The sequence below is a fragment of the Zosterops lateralis genome (genome assembly GCF_965231275.1).
Source record: "Zosterops lateralis genome assembly, chromosome: 8".
Lineage (NCBI taxonomy): Eukaryota > Metazoa > Chordata > Aves > Passeriformes > Zosteropidae > Zosterops > Zosterops lateralis.
The window spans coordinates 17,224,245-17,244,712 of record NC_139768.1 but is presented as its reverse complement, the minus strand read 5'-3'; the positions used below and the strand labels follow the sequence as shown (position 1 = coordinate 17,244,712).

General features: G+C 41.4%; 1 protein-coding gene and 1 long non-coding RNA gene across 2 annotated transcripts in view; one reads left to right on the top strand and one right to left on the bottom strand.

Moving 5' to 3' along the window:
• LOC310912356 overlaps positions 1–20,468 on the top strand; it is a 424,676-nt gene that overhangs the window by 81,548 nt on the left and 322,660 nt on the right. The gene's annotated exons all lie outside the window — the stretch shown is intronic.
• SORCS3 (sortilin related VPS10 domain containing receptor 3) overlaps positions 6,027–20,468 on the bottom strand; it is a 269,719-nt gene continuing 255,277 nt past the window's right edge. The window contains exons 21-27 of the mRNA XM_083866873.1: positions 19,799–19,922; positions 17,107–17,219; positions 15,141–15,272; positions 13,110–13,209; positions 11,004–11,109; positions 6,753–6,913; positions 6,027–6,175 (exon numbers count right to left, since the gene is read on the bottom strand). Coding sequence (XP_083722999.1) covers positions 6,111–6,175; positions 6,753–6,913; positions 11,004–11,109; positions 13,110–13,209; positions 15,141–15,272; positions 17,107–17,219; positions 19,799–19,922 — 801 coding nt within the window. The 3' untranslated portion in view covers positions 6,027–6,110. The remainder of the gene's footprint in view (positions 6,176–6,752; positions 6,914–11,003; positions 11,110–13,109; positions 13,210–15,140; positions 15,273–17,106; positions 17,220–19,798; positions 19,923–20,468) is intronic.

Here is a 20,468-nt window from a genome sequence, read left to right as displayed (position 1 = left end):
AAATTCACTGATATCAGGGGGCCTGAACAGGTAGAACCAGCATAAAACAACAGTAAGACAAATCTTTTTATATTTATCAAGGGTAAAATCCCAACACCAACAGCACAATTGCCTCCTGTCCTACCTCTACCTGCACAACTACATTTAAAATACAGCCAATTGACCTACTAATAATATTTTTTTTTTAAATTCAGGAACAAATTATTTTTTGTTTTGCAAGGACAAATCTTTCTTTTCTGCTCACACAGACACACATGAAACAGTTCCTAGTGAGGAACGAACTTTCCTCCATGACGCAAAATAAACTCATCTCTATGGTCTCATTAGCAGATTTGTTTAATTAATGTTTCAGGGTCAAGGGAAAAATGTATAGATAAATATATTTAAAGGTTTTGAAAGCTTCATGGCAGCAGTCCAATACTGCTTCCCTTGCCTATATTTGCGGTCTTCAGGGAAAAAAAAAAAAAAAAAAAAAAAAAAAAAAAAAAAAAAAAAAAAAAAAAAAAGCAGCCCATAAAGCTTAGAAAAGTGATCTGTCTTTGGGTCCTGGGTTCCTGTCACCTGCCATTTCCCTGATGTAGCACCATGATATACAACAGCAGACCAGCACTCAAGTGATGTATTACAATAATATGTCAGTAATGCAATGGTGCTTTGATAGTCCTTAATAATCAGAGTACTTCACTGGGGAGAGGGCCAAGGGAAAAGGAAGACCCAGGCAGAGGGCAATGTCAGCTAGGCACAGCCTCAGCCTGTTGGAGTGTGCGGTGCCAGGAGTGAAACAAGACAGTGATGAGCTGACTCCAGGAGTAATTATGATGCATTTTGCTGAGCAGCACCATGTTCCCTGATTGAGGGGTATTTGGCACAACCACAACAATTTCATAATGTATTAAACAATGCTTACACTGCCCTTAATAAAAGGAGTAAGGAGTCTGTCCATCACAGAAAAAACAGCTGGATCCAGGCAAAGATTGAGCCACTGCTCATGTTTTAGGCCATGAAGTTTAAGTGCCTCCATTGACTTCACAGCTGCACTCAGCTGGGTTTCTGAACAGTTGAACACTGGGTCTCAGTGGTAGCTTGTTAATCCATGGCAATTTCACCCTTTGTGCTTGTCTGTCCATAACTTGTAGTTCAGGATCCCATGAACACAAGTTGTTCATTGCTGTAAAGAGGAGCAGACCCAGGTATTTCAAAAGCTGGGAGGTCTTCTGCAATGCTGAAAGCATCTCATACATCACACTCAGGGATGGCCAACCTAGTCCTTCATTGCCTGATTTTTTCAGCTTTCTGACATAAAGGAAAAACAGAAACAACTGGAGTTTATGGACCTCAGACCTAAGGGAAAGGAGGGAGGGTGAGGTGTGCATGTATGCATGTGCATGGTTGGAGATGGCTGATACATATCCAGAGACATATTTCTATGCTCTCTTTTCTGGTCTTGAACTCCAAAAGGAGTGAAGAATCCTTTTCTTTCTTTTATTTTTTTTTCCCACATTGGCACTTTACAGTCTCTTACAAGCTAAAATCAGGTAGGTGAGAGCATGGGATTTATGGGGTTGTACTTGTACAAACAGAATGTTCTCCCCTCCTATTCACCTCTGAGGCTCCAAAGACAATCAGCCTGTAGAATGGAAAGTAAGAAGATAATTATTTCTGGAGAGGAGCACTAAGAAGGAAGGAAAGGTAGTTGTTATCTCTCTTATCTTAAAAATCTTGCCTTAGAACATTTTTCTGTTGAAACTCCATGTGCATGCATGGCCCTGAACAACAGAGTTGGAGGGATAGGTATGGCAAGGGAAATTCAGAAGAGAGAGAAGACCTTGCCAAAAGGAAATCTAAAAAGAACAAGGATTGAAAAAGCAGCCGGGGTAACTCTGATGTACAAAAATACATTTATTTTCAACAATTTCAAAACCACTGCCTTTTTTTACAGTAGAAATATTCAAATGGAACAATAAAACCAAGAACAGTATATATATATGTATATATATGACTCATGCAGTTGTTTTACTGTGTTCAATACAGGTATTGCAATTGTCTGTCTCATTTAATCCTTTGAAACCACGGTGGTGGTTTGGGTTTAATGCACTGTCCAATATCACCAGAAAGAATGTGAGGATTCTGGTTTGGTTCATTAGACCTGGAATGTGTGTGGGAGCTGATTGAAGGGAAAGGGAGGAGAATAGGACATCAGGACATCTTTGTACATCCATGAAACCAAAGTTAGTCCAGAAAAAAATGCACACTTCCTACACATGCTCTCATTGATGGCAACTGTGTTTGGAACACTCTGTAGCCCCCTGTCACTCACCTCTGATCCTTCCAGGTTTAGTATTAGGGTTCTTGAGTACCAGTTAAACTCAATAAAGGATCTGTCCATGGTTTATATCAGACTGTCAGCCACACAGAGCCAGAAGCTGCATCTAGTCTCCAGATCTCATGCATTATTCCTAAATTACAGCTAATCCATCATGGGGGAAAGGCTGGCAGTGATAAAGGGCACTGACCCAGTCTCTTGCTCTCTGTCTCTCTCTCTTTCATTTCCTCTTTTTACATAATTACAGTGCGGGAGCTATTTATGTTCCATTGATGCCATTGCCTATTTCCCTCATTACTCAGGTAAATAATAATCGACAGCTTTGAGGATTTCCATTACATTTTCCTGAGGGGCAAAACTTGCAGGGGAAAAAACCCTAATGACAAGCCCAAGTTGTTATTTCCCAGCAAAACAAATAAAAGTGGCCAACACTCCAGTCTGTGCTAACACTGCAGCTCAGGATGTTCAAAAAAGGTGAACAGGGCTGGCTGCACAATCCCAACCTCACAGAGGACCCATGGACAGACAGGAATGCACTGATTACCCTTCTTGTATTCTCAAGGAGCAGATTTTCAGTCTGCTGAAAAACCCAAGCTTTTTTCAGCCCCCATCAGCCATGACTGTGCCTAAAGAAGCAGGAATGACCTGGTAAATGTGGTCCCATGCACACCTTGGGGATGTGCCTGGAGCACACACCCTGGTGCTGGCAGTACTTGACAGATTACAATGAGAGACAGTGACACTCAAGTCTTATGGACACCATCAAGTCTTATGGAAGAGGGAGTTTGAGCAAACATAAGAATCAGTCAGGATTTTCTGACATGCAGTTTTGGCTCCATGGATTTTTCATGTTCGCTTTGTAGGATACTTTAGGATTATTTTGTATGGAAAATTACATTCTAGACAGGTGTTTCTCCAAAAGTGTCATTCAGAAATTTCTCAGCCTTCGCTGAGATTAAATTACTTTTTGAGAAGTGAAAATTTTTCCATTTTTTTCAACAGCTTACTCCCGATTTTTCCTTCTTACTTTCTTCCATTTGAGACATTTAACAGCAATTTTTTAAAGTGTAAAGGAATAAAATTTTTAAAAAAGTGAAAAGAAATTAAGAAAAAAATATGAAAACTGTAATCCTCTGACTTTCTTGTTAAAATGACATGAAATCAAGCCCATGAAAAACGTATACAATTCCAAATAGTGAAAATTTTCACTTTGTCTCGTGGCTTATAAAGGAAAAAAGTTAATACAGAAAATACTGAGTATTTTACATTCAGCTCCCTGCAGCAGCTCACCACAGCAATACCTTAAATCCTAATGATCAGCAAAGACTGAGATCAGCCCACAATTTAGCTCAAAGCCCATGGGACCAGTGTTTATGTACATTCCTCCCACCTTTTCCTAAATGGGAAGCTATGGCCTTGTGCTAACAGTCTTATCACCAGACTGGGCCATTACTGTAAACTACTGGGGTGTTTCAGTAGAACAGAGACAGTAATGCAACAGTTTATGCACTTGTGATGGATGGAAACCAAGGTTAAATAGAATAACACAGCCATTGCTCTTCACCTTGTATTAGAAACCAGAGCAGAAATGTGAGGAGGAAAATAAAAGAGAAATATTTTTAAATCAACAGAAAAAAAAAATGCACAAACCTGACTGAAAAGGAGAAGAACTGAGAATATTTAGTTTTAGTATTTCTCAAGAAGCAGTTTTTCCTCTTTTTTTTTAGGTTTACAGTTTTAATCTTGAAACACCTCCTGAGTTCCACAAAATTGTGTTTAACCACTCTTCTCTCCACCTGCAGAGCCATCAGGATTTTAACCCTTGAAAGACATTCCAGCCTACTGGCCAGAGTGAACAGGTGTAGCTGAGGCTGGTTGGTAGCCCACTGGCATGTTGCAATGCAGAGAGATAACACCCAAATTCCAGCTATCTCCTAATTCCAGCCCAGATATATTAAGGGTGATTGAGGCCCTGTATCCAGATGCTAAGAAATGATAACAAATATTGTCATCTGCTGTCATTTCTGCCTCCTGTTACCACACAAACACTAGAATATTTTCCCAGACATGCTCCCAGTCTTCCTTCCCCTCCTGCTGGGTCCTACAAGTCAATACTCTGCAGAAAAAGGTTCATTTTTGATATCATCAACTCAAGAAAAATGGATAAGAAGTAATTCACCATTAAGTCAACCTCTTGGCCCAAAACTCTACCTTTTCATAGGAATATCCTCAATTCAGTGTAGTAAAAAATTTCTAAAGAGCTTTTTCAATACCTTTTCTTCATTAACCTCCCTGTTCTAATCAGAAAACACCAACCCACCATGCAGAAATCTCCACTCTGAACTGGAAGCTGCCACTCTGCAGCACTCACAAGAAAGAACCTTTCATAGCTCATTAATGCAGGTCTGACCCTCCCCTGCCCTCTCCAAAGAGCAGTCCCTAATCGCACACATCACGTTCGGCCAAAATTTACTACTCTTACACATCCTAAATAGAACTTCACTTCATCAGCTTAACTGCAAAAAGCATCATTTCCCCCTGGGAGTAAAGTTACTGCAACCTGCCCCACTGCTGAGCTGAGATTGTACTGGGTACAGCAAGGCCACTGATACTTGCCCACACAGAGATAGTGATAATTTCAGGGTTCTTTTCTTCATTTTCACTAGCAGATGCCACCAGGATCATTCTCAGAAGTGGGCAACAGTGACAGAGATGAATAGATGACAAATATTGTTAAAATATTCACAACAGGCTCATAGTCTGGCCTCCTAATATCTTTTTCTGCTCCATCACAGGAAATGACACCATATATATATATATATACGTAAAAAAAGGCTTGCAGTTATACATAGAGAAATAAACTACTCTCTTTATAGAGAGCAGTGTCAGATTGAAATATGACAGACAACTGGAACACTCTTGGAACCCAAGTGTGACTCAAGTGCTCACCAGGGTCCCTGTCTGGCTGGCATGTGTGTGTGCGCACGTGGCCGTGCGTGTGTGGTTCAGGTTCTCTTTTAAACATATCTTTTTTTACTAAACATTAAATTATTTCCCAAGAAATAAAAAGCTATGTACACTGTAATTATCTACAGTAGGCCTTCGGCATCCTTGCTATTCACATGCACAGGGTTGGGGCTGCATTCATAAACTCAGGCTTGCTCCTCCACTGCTTGTGGTCCTGTCCCCTCCAGCCAGTCTGTAGTCCAAGGAACACTGACGTGTGTGTTTGTTCTGATTTTTTTTTCTCTTTCTCAGCAGTCAACAGTGCCAGAGGGTGACTGAAATTAAAAGCAATTAAAAGAGGCAAGATCCTGCAAAAAGCTGAGACATGCATGTCACTGGAAAGCGAGGGATGTTGGCATGTTGCACAGCCTGGTCCAACAACCCAGTCTGAACCCTCTGGCGGGATGAAGCAGCTGATTCATGACTTATTCTGAAAAGAGACAATTTACTTACAACATGTTGCCGAAGGTACCACACCTATCTGTTGGATTTGAATACTGAATTCCCATTCTGTATTTAACAGGAAGCTGGCATTCAAATCTCACTGCACACTTGACTCATTCTTTGCTTTTTGTTTCTAATCTGATGTGCATTCCCTAAATATGAAGAACCTCTGCTATTTATGAATGCAGCCCTGGTAAACACAAAAAGCCCACCCCATTCCCTCCCAAATGATAATAATGACATATAACTCTTTCTTTTTTCATAATAATAATAATTATAACAATAATAATTACAAATAAAAAGTCAGAAATGCTGTAGACCAAGTGGATTCTCAGTATTAAACACTAGTGCAGTTGGGGATTTCCTTTGTGCTTTCACTGTTGGCAATTGTTGAGATGCTTCCTGTGGAGGAGAAAATGAAGAGAATCAGTGCAGTGGCTTCAACAGTTTGGTCTATATTCCTTCTCACTCCTCCTTAGGATGTGGTAGTGTAAGTGTAAAGACAGAAAAGATGCTTAAAAGTAACACATTCTTTTATGTATTTCCAATAAACAGGGAGCATGCAGAAAACCAAATCACTACAGCTCAGCTGACTAGCAGTAAAGTCATTAAGCTATTAGGGACAGATTTACTTGCAATCATAGCACACCAACAGTGCAAGCCTGCCTCAGATGATTATCTGAGTGTGCAGGGAATTTGGCACTCCTCCAGAGGAGAGGCAGGGTCATGAGCAGGAATAGGTGTGAGCCACAGCTATTACTAACTCATTTATACCTGCTGCTGGCACCAGGTTCCTACCCTGGGAAAAGTTGTAAGAGAAACTCCATTACCCTGCTGCTGGGAGAGATTTACTCCCTATCTCAGTGTCTCAGGGCTCTCCTTTTACCTGGGGTCACAGTCACTGCCTCTCCTAATACCCAAAAGAGCAACATCTTCACCCAGACTGTGAAACAAAACTCAGCTGAGGGCTGTATCTCACCCATCACTCGTGTGTCCAGCTCTTTGTCCATCAGCTCCTCAGGATCTGTGAACTCACTCAGGGTGATTTTGGGGGCATTTTCACTTTGGCTGACAGAGCCAATCATTTCCTGCTCTTTGTCATGCTGAACCTGGGCATAGATGTTAATCCAAGGGATTTTCCTGCACAGGAAAGGAAAATGAGAGGTTATGTTTTGTAACACAGGGATCCTCAGCACATCATTCATTAATGAGACAAACTAAGCTGAGACCAAATCCCAGAAATGCAGCACTGGCAGTGATGCAAAGTATGAGCTCTCAGAATGGTGAAAGTACCACACAGATGTTCATCTCTGAAAGTGCCCTTAGCATCCACTAATTCCAATAACAGCCTAAAAGTACCCCAGACCTCAGGCCTTTGTTTTCCTATCATGTGCACAAAGGCTCCCTCAGCTGCACACTTCAACGTTCTGCCCTTTTAAATGAGAAATCATGCACACAGTGGACACTGCACTCAGCTCAGAGAGCAGCAATCAACTAAGTACAATCAGCTGCAATTGTCAACTCTCTCAGTATTTATTATATGATCAGTGTTGCATTGGAAACTAAAAGTAAAAATCAATTTGGCACTAGTATCAACTGAGCAAACAAATTGCTGGGCTTGTTGCTGTAGACAGGCCCACACTGACTCAGAAGAAATTGCCACATATGAGAGAGTTATAAAGAATTGTTACTGCCTCAGAGTCAGAAAGAATTTGGACCTCATAACACCCATCCAAAGTCTATTTGTTACCATTCTATTGCAAAAACCAGTTTGTCATGCTATGGATCATGCAAGTTTGCAGAGATTTATTTTTCCTTGCTGCTCAGGAAGCCAAGGAAGTGAAGGAATTATTTCTTCCTCCTTCTCCCAAGCAAAGTTACCTTGGCCTGCTAGAATGATATCCTTGAGAGTCAGTTAGGTAGACAGATTATACAGGCCTAGACAGACAGGTAGTAATCCCTGGAGGAATGCAAGTTTAAAATGAGAGACTTGAAAAGGAATGTGTTAAGCATCATGGAGGTTGCCAGGATTATCTGCATTGCCTGTTGGAAGTTGACTGTTTTTCCTAATGCACTTAGAAAGTCTTTGTGCCATGCAGTTCACACTGCTCCAATAAGAAAAATTTGGAGAATATTTTGAGCTCCTTATAGCACACAGGAGTGAGAGAGAAGAAGATGGTTCAAAAGAAGTAATATAAAATGCCATATCTTTATGTCGATCTATCTGCTGTTGGATATGTCAGAGGCTGAAAGCTGTGGAAATTGCCTCAGTTCTCATGAATTCAATAGATCTATGCTGATTTTACTCCAGTGAAGTTCTGGCCTCAACCAACTTGTGCTATTGGCTTGATTTGGCATTCTGTTCTTAACCAGCATCAAGCCAGGACATATTTGGGATATTTAGCAGCAGCTGACAATTCTCTTAATCTTCTCCCTTTCTCCTACCTTCTATATGCCTTAAATGCCACGAGAAGATGTAGGAACTACACAGGAAATGAATGAAAACTAATGCATTCCCATAGGATCTAAGGAACCAGAATTTGTCTGCAGAGGTATAGAGACATGAGAACATGCCTGGAGAAAGTGGAAGACTTGGTTCTACTTCCAAACCATGCAACAGCAGAGTAGCAATCGTCTCTGAACTTCGAGTGGAAAGGTGAGAAAATCTCTTTAGAATTGTGAGGCAGAGAGCCAAGGCACTTCAGAGAGTTAAGAGAAAAAAGAAACTGGGATGGGTCTACATAAGTGAATGAATTCCAAAATATCTAATCCAGCACAGACACAGGTGGCCACAACCACATCACTCTGAGCACACACAAGCACTGCTGTCCAAGGACACACATGGACTGCCCTGCAGCCCCACCACTGCTCAGCACTCATACACACACTGTATTGACTGATACATGCTCGATCTTCCAGAAAAGAAACAACTTTTTTACAGATTATTTCCATACTTTTCCCCTCTTCCTTCCTGTTCCCCTGGGACTTCAATAAGCATCTCTCTGGAAGCAGTGTTTAACATGCCTGCTGAGTCTATAAATTGATGGACACATAATAAGGAGTTTGTGTGCAAACCAGCAAAGCAGCAAATCTATGAATCTGTAGAATTAAAAAATCATGTCAGCCTATGCTCTCCCATGACCTTTCCCTGTAAGCAGAAGTTCTGTATTCAGGCTGGGACCACCAGTAATCAAACAAGTACACGTGGCTAATGGACCTCTGCATCACTGAGAGCTACAGGAAAGCTTTTGGGTTTGCTCCCCTTTTTCCATTAAGAATCATTGCATGCTCTCACCTCTGCTCCACTGAGCCAGGGGTTTTAGACAGAGCTGAAAAGTTGCTTTCTGTTCCGAAAAATCAAATTGAGAACACTCTGTGTATATTACTTATCCTAAACTTTGTCAATTTGACCTGGGTTTTTCCCCTTTGGGACAGAGAGATAAGAGGGTACAGCCAATTAATAAGGTTTTGGACTAAGCAAAACTGATGATTTAACCACCTTCCTCTTCACTCATAATTTGTAACACAATCAACTTTCAGATGGATTTTAACAAGGCAGGATCTCCATAGCCCTAGAGCACAATAGAAGGCTGATGGCTGCTATACTCAAAGCTCAGGGTGCTTAAGTGATACAAGGGTCAGTTTTATGAGCTGTAGTAGCAGAACATGACCCAGAGAGTGACAAAGCAAAGTGCATTAACAAGCTCCTCACTGCTCCCTGTCAGCTGGAGTATAAAGACCCTTCTACCTGGTAACTGCTGACCACAGGGCCAAGGACATCAGGCCAAACGTAGGAAACCATCTCACCAAGACACAAGGGAAAGTATGTCTTACACAGGGTTGTACCTACATCTTGTCACATCTCCTTGGAAGATTTCTTTGCCTTCCTCATCCTACATCTGGGTGTGAGGGCAATCATCAGCTGCCTCCCCAGCACACTATTAAAATGATGCCCTAAACAAATCCCATTTTCCTGGAAAGCTGCATTCCACCTTACAGAAGCAGAGAGGGGATTTCAGGCCGCAAAAGGAGGTCATGCTGAAGGCCTTAAAATCTGCATCTGAGCAGAGTCACACAGATGCCTTCCCCAGAAATTGTCCTGTGCCACCGAAATCAGTGGGAGCTGCATAACAGTTAGCAGGGTGCACAGGATCAAGCACTACAAGGAGTGCCACTCACTGATTAGGACAATGGTTAATGCAAGATGTTAGCAAGGAGGAAACTTTAAACCTGGAGATTAGGATAGATCCCTGTCTTATCATATAATTTAATTTTTTAGTATTGTTTGTACCCCACTAACAGCCTTAGAGAATACTAGCCTTATACTGGGGGGCAGAAAAGCTGGAGGAAGCAACATTAAGATGGAATCTGGACAGGAAAAGCTCTAGTTTTTCATTTAGAGGAACTATTATGTCCAGAAAGTTTTATTTATTTAATTTAAAGTCAGACTCAGCTTATGTTTCTTACACAATATTTGCCACTGGTCAAGATCTAGGCACACAGACCATTTTATACTCTAAGTACTGCAGTGAATGCAAAGCTCCTGCTAAGGAGCTCCATCTGCCCAAAATATATCCTCATAAAGCAGACCTTCCGCAAACATGCCATTCTTATCACATATTTTGTTTCACAGCTTGCAGCAGCCAAGTGCCATGGGCCAGACCTGGTCCTGCCTGCTGTCTGGAAGCAAAAGGTTTATATTAACATCTGTCAAGGTAAATCTCAGCACATATTCCCAAAGGCATTTTGATGCTTTACTCAAATTTTTCTGGCTTTGAGTCTCCCACCTTTAACATAAACACACCTGTTCCTCTGCAAGATTAACCTGTTCACTTTGCAAGATATAAATGAGATGTTGCTGCACCAAGGCAGCTGGGCAGGTGGGTATAGACTGTTTGAAGTCATTCATCATGTGGTTTTTGACTGAACTTGCTTTGTGTATCTCAGTACTCAGTGAGCACAAAGGTTTCCATTTCTGGTCTGTGGTTTAAATACATCTGCTGAGGCAGAAGATGATTTCTGAGCTCTTGGTGAAATTTTGGAGCACCAACGTTGTGTGAAACAGCAGTAGATGGTTTTCTCTCTAAGTATCAGAAATAGGCAATTACATTCATCTAAGCCTCAGGCCAGCATAGTTCACTCTACATTTGCAATTCAGGCACAGCTCTGCCCAGGTTTCCTGTAAACCTCCCAGAGTCTCTTCCTCCCATCCCAAAGTTTTTCAACTTACCTCTTGAATTTGTAGATTAAAAAAACAGCCAAGCCCACAAACACCACTGACAACAACATTAGCATTGCTGAACTGCTGTGACTTGAGCTGGAATCCACAAGGGGTGCTGCAGGAGGAAAAGCCAAGCATTACATTTGTGGGATATTACAAAGAAACACATTAACTACTGAGAGTTGAGCTCAACTCTGTCACATCTGCTTTGGCGAGATCAATCAGTAGGAAACAAACTGGTTCTCCTGTCCTTCAGAAGTCAAGGCCCTTTCTCAAGACAGTACAGTCTGACATCCCTGAGTAAAAAGGCACAGCAAGCCATGCTCAGCTGAATGCCCAATCACTCCTGTATTAACATTCTGGGCTATTACTTTTCAGGTTTTTCCAGGTACTAGAGTGGAAATTAATTTTATGAAGCATGGCTTAATACATATCTATTCCCTTTTGGAAAAGATACCTTAGAGCATAAATGAACAGCACTACTCCCATCTTCCAAGGATATTCATCTACCTCACATGTGAGAGAGATCTACTCTTGTGACAAGCCTCAAGGTCCATCCTTGGATAGGACCTTAGAGACTTTTAAATTGAGACAGTTTTCATAATGTGCAAGAGCCCAAAGCAAAAATCCTGGATCCAAGCACACAATATATTATAATATTTTGGAGGTTTTGATCCTTGACATTTTGGCTGGCTAAATACAGTATATTCCTATACTTTGTTTATGCAGCTATTCCAAGAGCTCATCAGAGCACACCATCTTAATGGCCTGAGCACTGTGCTGAGATCAAGTGCCTGATGAGAAGTCTCTAATGATGCACGAATGATTATAAGTAGCAGCTGAGTGTTTCTCATTTTGCATAAATATTTGGCTTTGGTGTTTTACTATTCTCTATTCTTTTCCTGTTACCCTGAAGACTGGGACAAAGTCATGCAAATAGAGTCAGTTCTGCTTTCACTGCCAAATTTCCACACCTAAAAGTCTGATCCTGCCAGTATTCTGCTGCTAATACTTCTGACACTTTTGCGGGAAAGTCTATCATTTCATCCAAGTCAAAACACTATGGGAATGGTCATGAAACAAATACAGCACCTACACTGCAGAGGGCACAAGAATAGCTGCAAAATATAATTTAAATGCAGCACCTTGCTAGAACCAAGCCAGATTCTGGAGAATTCCAGCCACCTGGAGACCTCAGACATTGTATTGTACTCCCAGTTTTGCAAATTAATCAGTTTCAGGCTACTCCCATTAGCATCTGACTCACATTCCAAAGGAGCAGTTAGAGAGTGAAGGTAAAAAGGCATTACCTTTTTGTAGGAAAGGTCATGAGCCTTGATTTAGCCCAGCTCTTGGCTCTCTGAGAAGAAGCTGCAGTGTATTACTGTGGGATATGAATCCCAATCTTTCAGAGAGGTTATCAGCAAGGGCACTTGCACGAGATCCGACATTTCAGACAATTGCAAGGGCAGTCATAAAAAGTAAGGGCAAAAATAAATCCATCACCTTCTTTGTAACCGTCACTGTTTCATCAATAGCTGAGACCTTCACACTAGGCTGGTTTAAAGTAAAGGGACTGACAAAACTTAAAGTACCTTTTTGTTACTTTGTGCAAAAATGGAGATAGGCAGTGTTGAAATTTAAATAAGTTCTAATTTTTGGAAGTTAATATTCCCTGTAAGAGGCCTCAATCTTCTCCTGAGTACTCTTCCCCTTTAAAGCTTCTCAGCTAGTCATAACAGTAACAAGCTCTTTGCTATAAGGATTTAACCCAACATCCATGAAACTTAGTAATATCCCACTGAATTCCACAGGTGCTCAATAAGGACTTAATAGAACACCATTCACCTGGTTTTCTAAAACACTCAAAAAACACCAATGCACTTGTTAATTAAGCCACAGGGAACTCTCACAAGGTACTTTTTATACTTGTACGAACTGGAGCATGAAGATGCCCCTGATGGGTTGGTTTTAACACTTCCTGCTTCTACCAAAATGTCTCAATTGGCACACAGCCCAGTGCCACAACTGTGAGTGCTGTGATGTAGAGTGATAATCCTGGGGTTGTCTGGAGCCTCAGGAGAACCACAGCTGTGCCTTTGACCCCACACTCACCTAACGTTAACTGAGTGACATACACAACCACTTCAACACCAGGCTTCAGTTCAAACTGGACCAGGTTCTGGTTGAGAGCATTAAAAAGGATTTCTACCACCTGGTGAAATAAGAAGAGATACAACAGTTACAGCATTGAAGATGGCAAAGTCTGGAGAATATTCAGGAATACACAAAGCCTGTGAATAGTGGCAGACATCTCTTACTGGCTTCAGCAGGGCCTGGGGAAGTGGAGAGAAATGCACATGTGCTTTAGGTGGAACTGGATGTCATTGCATGTAAGTCTCCCTTACAGAACTTATGAGACTCTCATTGTATGCTATCATATCATATCATCATATCATATCATATCATATCATATCATTATATGTTATTATACCTGGGAAGCAAATCTAGAAGGTTAGCAATTTTTTTTTTCTATTTTGGGGAGCTACAGGAAGAGGGAAAATAACTAAGGGCCTTTTCATCTTCCACAATATTTTTTAAGTTTGATCAAATGTGTTTGGAAATCATTGACATATTGGCCTTTCATCAGTGGATAATGAAACTAAATTAGGCAACCCAGACCTACATTTCTTTATTCCCATTGATCTTTTCATGTAGCTTCTATTTAAATAGGCTGTTGAAGACAAGACAATCCACTTTAGGTCAATGGAAAATTTGCCATATTTCTCCTTCACTAAGAACAGGGGCCTTGGACTGGATATACTGGAATTGCTGAGCTGATCAACAACCCAGGCCTGATGTGTTATTTGGCTGCCCCAGAGCAAATACTCAGCACATCACCCTGGACCATCAGTTTGTTAATACCTGATCTCCACAGAGTAGTTCTGATGGACAGGGCACAGCTAATGAGTAGCTCTAACGACCTACTCTCCAGGCAGAGCTCCTCAAGCAGAAGCCAACAACAGGTGCCAAAGTACAACTGAGTAGACTATCAACTAAAATTAGAGCACTAGAGCTTTAGGCCTCATAGTCAATTAGTCAGAAATCTAATTGAGATGTCAGCACAACACTGATATATGAAATATTGACACACCAGCTTGCTCAGGAGGAGTTTTAATACTGGTAGGTCCTACTGAAGAGGACAGAAATTACTTCAAGACCATCTCTCCAAAAAGCTTTTGAAACCTTCCCACTTCAATGCATCTTTCCTGCACACTGACTACCATAAATTTAAGAGACCAGCTTTGATAACTTCCTAGGACAAAGGAACTACTCTGCAGGGACTGATTTTACCAGTGGGTGACAAGAATTTCCACTGAATTCACCAGTTCTCTAAATAATTTAATGTTTGAGCCAAACTTTCAAGAGTTACTTGGCAATGGGCTCGCACATTGTTTGCACACTGTAAAAATGCTGCATGCAAGAACATTGGCTAGAGCCAAACAGCCTTTCCAGCAGTACTTCACTCCTTTGCCTTTATAGACCTGATTTAATCACTCGGTAATTCTAACAGGAAAGCTTCAGCAGCTCATTGCTGTTGTTCTTTCCTTGCCTGCATATCACTGTTGCTATTCATCACTGTAATTACCTATTTATCTAAATGGATGGATATTGTAACTTCCAAATATAGTTTGCACAGGCCAGTCACTGCTGCAGGAAAAAAAAAATAAAAAAAGAGGTCTTGTTTTTGGTGATCTATGAGCTGAAGAGTCTGATTTATTTTTAGTAAACCTCAGTATATTATCTTGCTGCTTTGGCCTCCCTTTATTAGCATTCCTCCAGGGAGTAGAGGGAGTACATATTCAAGGTTCCTTTGGCTGTAACTACTGTGAAAAGGACACTCCACTGATTTAGGAGGAATCTCTGCTAGTGGTAGACTATGACACATCTCAGTGAGGTATTAGAAAATCCTGGTTTTCCTCTGAAAATAATTTTCTTTAATGCCATAAACTATACTGCCACAGTCCCAGATGCATCCATTCCCATCACACTTATTGTAAGCACTTCCAAAGCTGTGCAGCTTCAGGGACCCGTCTGCAAACAACATGACAGGAATAAATGTTCCATGAATCCTTCTTTCCTTACTTGCTCCAGATCAGCCTCGCTGCTTTTCCTCCTCTCTGTTGTGTTTTTGTGGGGCAGTATGAAGAGTTCAGCAGAAGTAGGCAGCCCAGGGAACAAAGCTACCAGGATCTGCTCATCAGGGATACCAGTCACCTAGAAGAAAAGTAAAAACGAGATCTCTAGCTGCTGTTTTGTTACTTATGTTTCCATTCACTTCCAGAAATGGCACTCCCATCAAATTGTTATTTCCCAGTTCCACTGTAGGTGTTGTGCTCCTAATGAGCTAAGTTCTGCCTATTTGGTGGGTCAGAAATTGAGCTTCTGCCAAAGATGCACTCTGCTTCCTTTCTAGAAGTGAATGTAGGCTTGACAACAACCCTGGATCCAAAGATCTCAACCCAAAATCCAAACCTAGCATGTCTCCAGATCTGACTGTTCCATATAGTCCTCCTTGCTACAAAAGAATAACAGTCCCCAAGTCAGATCCAGAGAGTCTGTCTCAGAGCAGCCACTGGAAAATGTGCAGCCAACAGGGATAATATGAAGAAAAGTGCCTGCAATCACCTCCTATTATCAGGTTAGGGGATCCACATTTGCCAGACATGAATAGCAACATCTCCAGAGGGCGAATTTACTCCTGGGGTTGATCAGAAGGGCTGTGCTAGGAGCTGCTCAGTTTGCTGAACCAAGGCAAACACAGCTGAAACCCGCCCACGGGGGCTGCTGCCCTCTCTCCCCAAATCCCAGCCATGTGTCCTCAGCAGGGCAGGAAGCCTCCCCTCCCTCAGAAATGCTCTGCTGCTACACGAGGTTCATTAGCTCCATCAGCAGCTCTCTGGTCCTGTCCCAACCCAAACTCCATGGCCTCACTCCAGAGCTAAGATGTACCAATGGGGCAGCCCATTTCCTGGTGGGACATACAAGCAAGAACTTCTACAAGATTTCCACTGTTCTCTCTGACCATTCGCAGTTACAGGCTAATTATTTCTCTCCTGCAAGCTTGACTTTGAATACAATAAAAGGGAAAAACAGTTTAAAAAATAAAAGTAGCATTTTTTTAGGATGGAAAAACAATCAAGGAAACTCTTATCAACTGTGAATTTTGAGTGGGCTGCAGATGAAAAAAGCTGAGCAGGAATGCACTTTCCCAGTAAAAATAATCAGCCTCCATTTCTAAGAACAGCTGTAGCTAAAGCAAAGAAACCCCAACAAGATACATTTTTGACAGAGTGCAAAACCCACAAAAACTTGTCTAAATCTAGCTCCTAATTTCATTCAAAACTGAAGTCCTGACTATTTGATATCGTAAGTTATTCTGTCCCCTTTCCTGCAAGAATATGAGTACTAGTTTACATATTCTAATTAATCCCAAAGGAAGATTCAGTATCTTCCACCTACAGAAGTCTCTCTTTATCCGATATTTTTAAGGTAAGTTTATTTTTCCTTCTGAATCCTCATTTTTTTGCCCCAGTTGGAAAGGGAGTAGAGCTTTAAAACCTTCCCAAGTTGCCACACTTAGCTGCATGTGGAAGTCCTGACTATCAGATAGAGATAAAAATATCTTCCTCATGTATCCAGAATACTACAATGTCTGTCTTCTGGGATGAAGTGGATCAGCTGTTTAACAACACATAGTGACAGTAACCAAATATTTGGAATAAAAACCAGTACATACTGTCATATCAACTTGGAAAAATAAGAATAATGATGATACTATTACAACCTAGAATTTGCAAAATCCTCAGGGATATTAAAAGCTGAAAAGCACACAGAAGTATTAATAAAAGTAATTGTAGTATTTCCACAAAATCAGCAATACAGATCGGCTTTGTAAAAAGATCCAGCATATTAAGAAGCTTTTTATTGATTTTTATTGACAGTGTCATCACTGTTATGCCTACCCATTCTTTTAAGCTAGCATGTCAAAAAAAGTGCATGTTTCAACAGTCTAGTCAATGTTAGTACAGACAAGGAAACAGATGCTCACCTGTGCTAGAGCTCTCTTGATGACTTTGCCAACGTCTTGTCTCCATTCAGGGATGTCAGGGTTGTGGTAGTCCAAGTTGGGAGAAAATGACAGGAGCTGAGACTGGAAATACTCTGGAATAGAGAGAGCATTTATGAAAAGATTAAATTTTTTAATCTTCTCGTGCAGTGTTTAGGGTACGGGCAACGGTGCAGAAGACAACAGCGGGACCATAACTATCTTAAAGCAAGTGAGAAAAAGGCTGAAGGAAGAAAAAGGCTGGCTAACATTAGGCAGCTCAGAAAGCTTGCAAGGAAAGAAGGCTTATAATGATACTTATAAAGGATCTTTTGACCTAATGACAACTTCTGGCTTTCCCCAGAGTAACAGAAGTGAAAATGAGAGAGGTGAGAGGATGCCTTCAAGATGCCTCTGGGTTTTGCAATTTTGCCACTCAACTTCGTCAGATTCTGCCCACAAGAAGGTTGGCCAGCAAATAAGGCAGCACCTGGCTGAAATTTGGAAGGCCTGTCTGTAGCACTGCAGAGTGAACCATCGCTGTAAGTAATGTTTTCTGTTTACCCTCCTGGAGGGAAACCAGGAGTGGTTAATTCCCCAGCAAAGGAGAACACAGTGGTGCTAATGACTGGCTCATCAAGGAATGGCAATTGACAAAAACACTTTGAAATTCTGTCCTGACTGAATGATTGCTGGGAGGAAGAAAAGCTTCCAAGACTTAAAATACAGAACAATTTTAATTTTTCTCCAACTCCACATCTCCCCCACTGGTCTCACCAAAGACCAAGTCTGGAATTCTTATGTCAGCTGCGCACAACAGATTTTGGGCCAGTGGGGGGCACAGATCTGGGATGGGAACCACACTCTTACAAAAGTTCTCAGTGTAAAGATTCTCCTTTCTGGTTTTAGAGATGTTCTGTGCCTCACCTTGAAGCAACTGATCTCCAGACTCTTCAAATAAGTACCATTAATCATTTGTAAGAAGGCACTCGTTTTAGATCAAGATAAGCCTGCCAGAGCACAAACGAGGAAATCCACAGAAAAGGAAGGATGTGCCAGCACACCATTTATGTGGCATCTTTTGCAAGAACTGTTCTTTCTTTTTAGATGGTGCAATATTTTTAAATAAAACAAGTATCAAAGAGCCCAGGGAAAGTCTCTCAGGTTCTGAAGGTTTAACCCAGAGTCAGATATAATAAAGTCTTTGACTTTTGACCCCTTAGTACCATATCCAATTTATTTTTTGAGCAAATTCTTTTCTGTTAATCTCAAATTAAGAATACACCTGAATAAATCTCCTGCACTGATAACACTGGAAATACATTCCTAGATTATGGCCTAGACCCATAATCACTTGACTCAGGACACAGATTAGGATACAAGTTTATCAGAGGACATGTTTACTAAAGGCATCACTCAGTTATGTACTCAGACTTGAACTCATCACCAGACTGAGGGGCTGGAAGGATTCCTTCCTTAGACCAGGTCAGTCTGCACCACAGAACTGAACAGGACTATTTGAACTGGATCCAAATGAGTCAATTTCTCTTTGTGAGAGAACCCAAAACTTTGGATCTTCTAAACAAAATGGCAAAATTTCTTCCAAGGTGTTTAAAAACAGAGTGAAGAGTTCTCTGTGGGACCTACTGGCACCAAAGATCAAGATCACCTCTATGGGTATCACTCTTACATATATTTGATTCAGGTTTATTCCATACTAGTGGAAGGATGGAAATTTCCAAGAAGTAAACACTGCATTTTGCAGTGCTCAAAATTGTGAAGTAGGAGGTTCTTAATATTTGATAAGAGCAAGTCAAGGTATTACTAAATCACATTAACAAATTATTAAAGCCTATTGCATTTCATGGCCAGACAATCAATAAATATCTATTTAGCTGCTGTTAAATCTCAGTATACAGCAGGACATTTACTTGTATTTAATTACTGAAATAAGACACACACAGTGCTGAGCTTCAAAGTAGTCCAAGTTATTTGAAGCCCAGGTTTCTCAATAAAAACTAAAGTCCAAAGAAAAGTTTGTCCTCAAATGCTGGATGCCAAAAACTGGATAAGGAACATAAAGACTGGCCCAGGGCAGAAATTATTCCGGAAGTCCTGGTCAAAGCTGCTGAGAGAGCCCTTTCACCCAGGATTTAGCTAGCCCCAAACAGGGTAAGCTCTGCTGTCTGCCAAAGAGTGCTTTTTGAAGCCCATGACATGCAGAAATGGCAAGAACATACCAAACAGTATCATGGGAAAGGATGGGCAGTGATACCAAAAAATGAGTCATTTCTGTCCTCTTTTCCAGACCCCTTCCTGACCCCTGTCATTTATACAGTCACTAGTTGCATTCTGGTCATCTTAATGATGCACTGTGACTATTTCTTTCCACAGCTGGGAAGATGAAGGAAGGCAGTCTGGTTCAAGTCTTTTTTATTTCTGGGAGTTCCCTGTCCAGGTGTACAGACAGATCAACAGACACAGGAGATACCAGCCACCTTATTAATGCTGAGGTTATAAATTTGATTAGCTGCCCCATTCTATTCACTTCTAGTTTTTGTCATCATGACACATCTGAGCTACTTTCCCATCAGAGGTTCCTCCAGGCATTATCAAGTTCCTAGGGTTCATTCTGGATCAGCAATGATTGTCTGCCCTTCACCCCTGAGATGTGATAGCAAAAGGCTGAGGGTACCATGCACTGCGACCTCCTTGGTGTCCTGGATGAGGGTGCTGCCCCCAGCGACCTGCACGGTGACCGTGTTCATCCCCTCCACGGTGAACATGTATGAGATGCTGCTCTCCAAGGTGATCAGGGGCTGCAGGAGGAAAACACAAAAGACAATACCTAAATCAGGGTGAGATTAACTCAGGATCATAACATGCACCTGATTTATCCACCAGGCAACAATGGCCTTGCTCCTTGGTCCAGATGTGGTGCTGCAAGTCTGCATGTCCTCCTAAGGCCCAAACACCATCCCATGAGCAGTGTCCCACAGGCAGAGGTTTCTCTCATTTCAGTAAATGTGTCCTGAAATACTCTTCCACTGAACTGCAACCCATTATTGCATGGACTCCTCAGCAGACCACAGTCAGCAAATGCACAATCAGTGCAGTGGAATGCAGCATTGTACACTGCCATATTTGCTGTACAAAACCCAACCTCAAATTGAAAATAAATCAAAGATGCAGATGCTCCTTCAAACAATCCATATTGTTCAGATTCAGGGCCAGTCTTTGCTTTTATGAGCACAAATCCATTTATCTCTCACAGAGCAACACTGCTCAGGTCAGAGTGAGGACATCCAGCATTGCCCTCCCCATGCTGTGAGTCTGTGAGCAAGCTGCAGCCACAAGCTGGCAAA